The sequence below is a fragment of the Miscanthus floridulus genome, chromosome 12 (genome assembly GCF_019320115.1).
Source record: "Miscanthus floridulus cultivar M001 chromosome 12, ASM1932011v1, whole genome shotgun sequence".
Lineage (NCBI taxonomy): Eukaryota > Viridiplantae > Streptophyta > Magnoliopsida > Poales > Poaceae > Miscanthus > Miscanthus floridulus.
In genome coordinates, this window is record NC_089591.1 from 6,466,460 (window position 1) to 6,475,325 (window position 8,866).

An 8,866-nucleotide genomic window follows, 5' to 3' on the forward strand; every position below is an offset into this window, starting at 1 on the left:
ATTGGTCAAACTAGTTTAGATTTGATCAAATTTATAATAAATGAATAGTATTAATATTTGTGTCTCCAATAAAATTTACTAAAAAATATATTTCACAATTAATTTAATGATACTTATTTTGTATTATGAATCGTCTTAGCAGTTTCTTATATGATTTTAGTTAAAGTTGAAGACTGTTTGATGAATTCTCAAAAAGAGAGAACGATATTCTTCTGTGGATGGAGGTAGCACTTATGTTGGGACGAGTTTGTGACCAATGATCACTACTGCAAGACATGGTAATAAAATAGTTAGACGTAGGAGTAAGTTTTTTTTTCTTCTTATGTCTCAATACTTCAAGTACATCCATGCACAATAAAACTGGTGTTATACTGATTCGCGTCAAGGCCACCAGAGCAGAAGCCAGAAGGGCTTTGGGTCAGGTATGGGAGCGTGGGTCCAACTTGTTGGTCCGGCCCATCCGTCGGTATTTCGGTGATCTGCGAAACTGCAGGCCCCAGGCCCACGTAACCTCCTGCGCGCCAGAGAGGCTCAGCTCGGGCCTCGGAGTATATAAAACTGTTACGGAGCACGGGGTGTTTGGCTCCTCTTAGAACTTCTCGAGTGAGAGTAATTTTGAATGGCTCAAAATGGCTCCGACTCCTCCATTTTTTACTAAAAAAAATGACTCTTCTAGGAAAAAAAAAACGTTTGATAAAGCTTCTCTCAAGGAGCCAGAGCCGGAATCGGAAAGAAGCCCTACCAAACCCCTGGTACCACGGACCATTGATGCGTGCCAGTATGCATGGTATGGTCACTGCAGCCATGAAACTAGCTTTACACGTCACACAATTCATCATGCTGCTTGGGTAGTCGGAACTAGTAGATCTCGTTAGTCTCGTCGCAATATCCTGATCCTTGGTTTTCTGTATGTACTCCAGTTGCATGCCCAAGCTAGTACTGATTATGTATAGTAGTAGCCACCAGTCAACTGTCAACCGACGAGGACAACTCCCTCCGTCCTATTATAAAAGTCATTATAAAATATGTGCAAGTTAATTTTTTTTTAACTTTAACTAGGATTGTAAAAGTACGTGTAACATTTATAACTTTAAATAAGTTTATTATAAAAGTATATTCAATAATCTATCTAATGATACTAATTATATATTATAAATATTAATATTTATATATATATAATTGGTTAAAGTTTAAAAAACTATTTCTCGAAAAGCGAGAACGGCTTCCATTTGGACAGGGGGAGTACATTTCCTTCGCCATGCTTTCCTACCCCTACCGTGATGGCGACCAAGAAAGGGAGTCAGTGCTCACATCAAAGTATCAAACAAAACATTTGCGCGTGTTTTAAAAAAAACCAAAAAAAGACAACCAAAAGAATGCCTTTACCCAACCGTTGTTACTTTACACTTTTTCTTTATTTCGATTCCGAGTTTCTCGATTCTTGCATGGAGATGGAGAATTCAATGAAGGACCAGAGCAGATGAGACTTACACCGTCACACACACGCGCGCATGAGTCATGAGTCATGACCCAGATCTAGTCAACATCTTACGTCTATTGGAGTTGTTCGGCTGATAATTTTTATGGCTGATAAATCGACTGAAGCTAATTTATTATAAGAGAAAAACACTATACCACGTTAATCCTCTGGTATGGACCCACGACCTGCCTGTCACCATCCAAATCTTCGCTACGTCAAACAATAGTGGACTAGAGAAAAAGAACACGCATGTCTATGTCATTGTCCAAATTCCCTTGTAACGTGTAATTCTTTGCTAAATTTGGAATAAAACTAACGTGAGGCTAGTGAAAGATTTTAAATGGCTAGAGGAGATGAATAACCTATAAAAAATCTCTATAAATTCACTAGAGCAAAAGGTAAGTAACCTAAATGGCGAAATACAATTTTGCTCTAGCTCTACAAGGGTTGCAAGCCACCTAAACCAACAATTCTAGTTGCTATGATCACTAGTCACACACAAGGCTATGTCTCTACTTAACTAACTAGTGAGCTAGCTAATTACAACTGGATTACCAAAAAGACGCTACACTAGCTACTCAACTACCTCTACTCAAGATATCTCTAGGAATGTAAATACAAGAGGTAGAGAGATGTATATCGCATGTGGCAGGAGATGATCAATCACAATATGAACACCAAGAGATGACACCAAGATTTGTCCCAAGGTTCACTTGCTTGCCAGAAAGCTACGTTCTCGTTGTGTCAACCATTCACTTGTGGTTCGCGAGCTAATTGGCACCACTCCAAGCCTACACTAGGGCGCCGCAAGAACCTACTTGAAGTGAGGGTAACTCAATGACACGCGCAATCCACTAAAGTATATTTTAGCTCTCCGTCGAGGAAAGGTCGAGAACCCCTCACAAATCATCGGGAGATGGCCACAAACAATCACCAACTCGTGTCAATGCTCCTTCGCTGCTGTAAGCCGTCTAGGTGGCGGCAACCACCAAGAGTAACAACAAAACCACAGCCACAACAATCTTCAAGTGCTACTACTATATACAATCTCTCAAGCAAATGCACTAGGATTCACTCCCAATCTCACTTTGATGATGAAACAATGGACGAGATGAGTGGGAGGTGTTTGCTTTAGCTCACAAGGATGTATCACTGATGAAAATGTGCAAGAGAATGAGCTAGAGCTGGCCCCCTTCTATTTATAGTGGTCCAAGACCTCTACTAGCCATTACTCTCTCGGGGCCGATCGGACTCACACAGTCACGGTCCAGTCCACCAGATCCTGCCACGCGTTCCACGATTCAACCACAGACGTTGATCTCAAACGGCTAACTTAGCTCCTCCTATGTGCGCCAACCGGACCAGACTCTACGCCACCCCGACCGGACCCAGCACACCCCAGGGTTTCGGCATACATTGCCCTGGCTTTTAAAATTCTCCAACAACACTCTACTATATGGCTACCATACAACTTCGAGTAAGTTCAGCTCTATACTTAAAGCTTTGTTTGATATATTTTATTCGATGCAAAAGAACTTATCTAGTTCTATGATTAAATTCATGCATCAACCACTGAATTTGTATAGGCTTCGATGTCGGGAGGAGCATGTCATGGGTCTTTGATTCAATAGATAGGGACCCGGTGACATACAAATACTTCATATCGATTCTCAGGACGTATACATATCGATAATCCTCATTAGTTTATATGTTTATATACATACTTGTAACGTTCACTTTTGAATACTAACAAGTTGTATTTGCTAAAATAATTCAAACAGGGCATTCAGGTTCTATGTCAATGACCATCACGGAAGGCATGATCCAGTAAAAAAAGGAAAGGCTGGCTATAAAAACACTATGTGCGGTAAGTGTAACTTACTTTAGTACTCCATTACATGACTGTCAAAAGCATTACTTAACATTTTCCATATGCAAAACACACAGTGCCCCAAGCAGAAGCCTGGGAGTATACATTGTGGACACTATGTATGTTCTATGATGAGTAACACCGGTGCCTACAGGAGACACCCCTTAAGGGTAAGTTTGAACCTCTTCACCTATAGTATAAAAACTTCGCACATGATATGAAATACTAAACCAAAACTTGTTCTCTTGTTGTGGAAAGAAGAGAAAGAAATGAAAAAAGACTCATACCAAGTGACCAACTCTTAGAGCTCGTCGGCGACCTTTGCAACTTCATATTGGACCAAATTGTACATGTCAAAGGCACCTACCATGACCGAGATTCTGACTTAGGTAGAAATCCTCAGTACCAACACCTTCGTGAGACTGAAAGGCTAGTTCTAGGCCGTTGATAATAATATGTATGAAATTTGACATTGGTCTTACCTTGTGGGACGGTTTAGACTTGTGGAACGATTTAGACATGTGAATTATGTCTATTTAATGATGGATTGTATATATTCATGTGAATTGGACTTGTAATGGTAGTTTATATAATGCCCTTGTGCTTATGGTCAGATTTGAATTATATATATATATATATATATATATATATATATATATATATATATATATGTTCTGGTCGAATTTGAATTGTAAATTTGAATTTTTTGGCAAAAAAAATATACTGTAGGGACGGTTCTAAACTGAACCGCCCCTATAAACAGGTATTATAGGGGCGGCTGGTACTACGGCCGCCCCTACAAATCGATTTGTAGGGGCGGCTAATAACACCAGCCGTCCCTACAAATCGATTTGTAAGGGCGGTCTAGGAATCGCTCCTACAAATACATGATTTGTATAGATGGTATGATAGGGGCGGCTAGCCGAGCTACCTCTACAAAGCTTCACCAATTGTCCCTAGAAATCATTTATGTAGTAGTGGTAAAGTCTAGTTTATAGTTTGTTATAAAACTGACCGGTCAGGCTGATTTTTTGGGAACAACTACCCGTGCCAACTCTTACAATCTACTTTGCTTTAATGTCTGAGAATATGTTGATAATAGTAACAAATACTGTATGTTCTGACAATCTACTTTGCTTTAATTCTCAATACATTGAATTAAGGCTCGTTTGGTTCAGCTTTTCGAAAGTGATCCTGCTGCGCTAAAAATTAAAACACCAACTAAAAGGGTACAATTTGAAGCTGTTTTCTCAAAAATACCACGCCAACCAAAAGGGTGGAACCTAAAGCTGTTTTTTTTTAAAAGTACATGCTTTTGTGTAGTACTATTTTCATAGCAAGTTTGAGGATGGATCCAAATTTTGGTTTTCTGTTTTTCTATAAATGGATAGAAATAGAGAGATGTTTCACACCTGTTTCAAAGGTGTAGGTTCCATAATTGTTTGAACCAAACATTCTACAGCTTTTTTATAGCACATAGCTCACATTAGCTTTTTCATATCTTACAACTTACATAAACTTTTTTTCCGGCTCACGGTTGAACCAAACTCGGCCAATGGAACGGCCACGTATATATGTTTACACAGGTCGACGTCAGCCGGGAAGTGCAGTACCGACGTGCACCATCGGACGTGCAGCGGGTTCGTGGAGGTGATGGCTCCTGTCTTCACCAGAGAGGCCTGGACTTGCGTCTGGCACATGATCCAGAACGACCTGGTTCACGGCTGGGGTCTCGACGTACTGGAACTTCTGGAGATGCGTCGACGTAAGAACTCATATAAAGTAAAAATGGGTTACCATATACCTGTTATTACGTTTTGTGTGTCTGCAGGAGCCTGAGCAGCAGATCGGTGTGGTGGACGTGCAGTACGTGGCGCATCACAAGGGGTCTACGCTCGGGAACAAGGGCAACGACACCGTGGATGGAAGCCGCCGCAAGGTCAGGCTCCGGGCGAAGGCTGAGTTTGGCATGATGAAAGCCAGATTGTACAACGCGGACAGGGCCCAGGCAGCGGCTCTTCTTGCACAATCGAATGCAGCGCCACCATCATAGATCACTAGCTCTAGCTGTCAACATCACATGCTAGGCAGTATATATCCTCTACGATATAGAGCAAACTTCACCACATTGCCTATGATCGTTATGCCTTGAATTCTTATAAAGGTTTGATATATATGACTACACACCCATTGTTGCCCACGCTAGGCCTTAATTAGTTTACACTACTGTGACTCAATATCTCAATGCATTGCACCCGATCGACGTATAGGGTGTGTTTGGTTCACGTTTTGGCTTAGCCTGGCTAGCCAACTAAGCCTGGGCAGCCAAAGCCTGCCCAAGACAATGCAAGATGCACTTGTTTGGTTGCATTGGCTAGCTCAGCCTGCATAAGTAGTGATGTGCTTGGTTGCCCGGTTTGTTTTGGATGGGTTCACCTCATCTCTGTGCTGGTAAGGTTACCTCGTTTAAGCATTTCACCGAACAAGCGGTGAGCATGGACGCTAGCTCCTCTGCTCCCTCGCTTGTGGGCACCTCCGCCGCTCCCAAGCTTGGGGATGAAGTGTCCGTGCCTACATCGTCCTTGAGCGCGCACGTATGGCATGCGGCTACAGCGACGTGAACGAAACGAGCATGCTGAGGAAGGAATCGAGCTGCTCCAGGCACTACTGGAAACAGGGCCTTTGCCGAGTACAAACTATTTTGCTGAGTGTCAAAAATCGGGCACTCGACAAAGACCTTATTTATCGAGTGCCGCACTCGGCAAAGAATTGCACTCGACAAATAATTCTTTGCTAAGTGTCGGACACTCGACAAAGGACCTCTTTGCCGAGTGTCAGGCTCTCGGCAAAAGCGTGACACTCGGCATAGGCTGTCCCGCGTAACGGTGTTCGGCCACGTCCTTCTTTGCCAAGTGCCTGCTGTTAGGCACTCGGCAAATTTTTTTTTTAAATACTTTGCCGAGTGCCCCTGACACGGCGCTCGGCAAAGATTCAATTTTTTTTTTTGAAATGTCTTTGCCGAGTGCCTAGCAACTTCGACACTCGACAAAGGGAGAAATTTAAAAAAATATATTTTTTTTTGAAATACCTTTGCCGAGTGCCCCTGTGAAGGCACTCGGCAAAGAGAAACATTTTTAAAAAAATTCAAAAACCTCTTTGCCGTGCGCCTTATTCTTGGCACTCGGCAAAGACCCCCTTTGCCGAGTGCCACGCCCCGGCGCTCGGCAAAGTTTTCTTTTGTTTTTTTGCCTCCAAATTTTTTGTACAGCCCTTTTAAAGTACCAGGAACTCCTCGTTAGAATTTAGGGATTTTTTTGGCTTTTTGATATATTTAGTTATTTTATTTCGTTTACTTGAATTTTTTCAAAAATATAAATTTGAACTGCACGTGGTACGAATAATGGAATTTAATGATTCAAAAAAAATAGTCATGTTACTGAGTGTAGTGTGATGCCGTATCCAGGAACAGACCCGAAATTTCGGACATCTTTTTCAAGAAACATGACCGTGAACTTGCCTGCGAAGTGTTTTTAAATTCTATAAAAAGCAAACGAAGTTCGAAAATCATGAAACTTGTTGAGATGTCGTGATATCGTATGTGGAGGCTATGATAAAAATTTCAGAAGATTTCGTACACGTTGTCACGTATGATGCTTACAAATCAGGACAGTTCAAATTTATATTTTTTTTAAAAATTCAAGTAAACGAAATAAAGTAACTAAATATATCAAAAAGCCACAAAAAAATCCCCAAATTCTGACGAGGAGTTTCTGGTACTTTAAAAGGGCTGCACAAAAAATTTGTATGCCAAAAACAAAAAAACAAAAAACTTTGCCGAGCACCGGGACATGGCATTCGGCAAAGGGGGTCTTTGCCGAGCGCCAAGAATAACGCGCTCGGCAAAGAGGATTTTTGAATTTTTTTTAGAAATTTCCTCTTTGCCGAGTGCCTTTACAGGGGCACTCGGCAAAGGTATTTCAAAAAAAAAATCTATGTCGACGGCCGGATCGGGGCACTCGGCAAAGTTGCCTTCTATGCCGAGTGCCTCCCTGATCCGGCGCTCGGCAAAGGGGCGGGTGGGGCCACTTAGGCGAATTCGACCGGGCAGTCACACAGACAGACAGCCCCGCGCCGCGCGCCGACCTCCCCTCGGCCACCGCCGACGCCGCGCGCCGCCGCCCTTCCCCGCGCCGCGCGCCGCCCGACGCAGCCCTTCCCCTCCGCCGACACCGCGTGCCGCCCTCCCCTCCCCGTGCGCCACGCCCGCCAACCACCGGGCCGCCGCCGACGCCGCGCGCCGCCCTCACCTCCCCGTGCGTCGTGCCCGCGGCCTCCCCCGCGCCCGCCAGCCACCGGGCCGCCGCCGACGCCGCGCACCGCTCGCCGCAGCTCCTCCCCGTGTCGCATGCCGCCCTCCCCTCCCCGTGCTCCGCACCCACGGCCGCCCCCGCGCCCGCCAGCCATTGGGCCACCGCCGACGCCGCGCGCTGCCACCCTTCCCCACGCCACGCGCCGCCTATCGCAGCCCTTCCCCGCCGCCGACGCCGCGCGCCGCCATCCCCTCCCCGTGCGCCGCGTCCGCGGCCGCCCCACGCCCGCCAGCCACCAAGCCGTCGTCGACACCACGCGCCGCCTCCCTTCCCCACGTCGTGCGCCAGCTCCTGCCCTCGCCCCCACCAGCCCGCGCCCCTGTGCCCATGTGTGGCCGAGCGTGGCCAGCTCGCCCACGCCGGCCTGCCAACGCTGGCTGGTGGAGGAGGGGAGGAGGAGGAGGAGGGGGAGGAGGCGAGGAGGAGGAGGAGGAGGAGGGGAGGAGGGGAGGAGGAGGAGTAGGAGCTGGCCCTGCCCCCGGCCGCGCCCTATGGACCGCTTGCCCCGATGTTGCCCGTGCTCGACCCCGTTCCTAACTCCAGCGACCCCGACCCCGACGCCGCCCGCCCCTACCCCCAGCGCCCGTCAGGTATGCCCTCTCTCTTGTTGTTGTCGTGGTAGTGATAGTTGTAGTAGTATTAGTTGTAGTAGTAGTGCTAGTGGTAGTAGTAGTATTAGAAGTAGTGGTAGTAGTAGTAGAACTAGTGGTAGTAGTAGTAGTAGAACTAGTAGTAGTAGTAGTAGAAGTAGTGGTAGTAGTAGTAGTAGAACTAGTGGTAGTAGTAGTAGCAATAGTGGTAGTAGTAGTAGTAGTAGAACTAGTGGTAGTAATAGTAATAGTGGAAGTAGTAGTAGAAGTAGTGGTACTACTTGGATATATTCTTCTGCATGGATTGATATCCAAACTACATGGCTTCTATTGAGACATATGTGCTTGTCGGCCATCGTGCCATTGTTTTTTGCAGGTTTTAGAAACCTCACCGTGTAGGGGAGGTTCTGCCAATTTTTTTAAATGACAGTATTTTGTTCTATTTTTATAGAGAAGAGCCCATCGGAGCCGAGTCGGAGTTCCCATCGCCGTGCTGGTCTGCCTGCACCGCATCGCCTCGCCACAGCACCGACCCGCCACGGCCCCGCTAGCCTGA

The 8,866-nt window shown here is 45.5% G+C and overlaps 1 protein-coding gene across 1 annotated transcript; it reads left to right on the plus strand.

The window, feature by feature from the left end:
• Positions 1 to 5,048: 5,048 nt before the first annotated feature.
• LOC136495518 (vegetative cell wall protein gp1-like) lies at positions 5,049 to 8,183 on the plus strand. Its single transcript, XM_066491429.1, has 3 exons — positions 5,049 to 5,066; positions 5,182 to 5,289; positions 7,467 to 8,183. Exons 1-3 carry the CDS (start codon positions 5,049 to 5,051, stop codon positions 8,181 to 8,183), a joined length of 843 nt encoding a protein of 280 aa, XP_066347526.1.
• Positions 8,184 to 8,866: the final 683 nt, after the last annotated feature.

Coding starts and splice junctions, on each gene's coding strand:
- LOC136495518 (XM_066491429.1), top strand. Junction 5,290..7,466: donor TGGATGGAAGCCGCCGCAAG/GTCAGGCTCCGG, acceptor GCAGTCACACAG/ACAGACAGCCCCGCGCCGCG.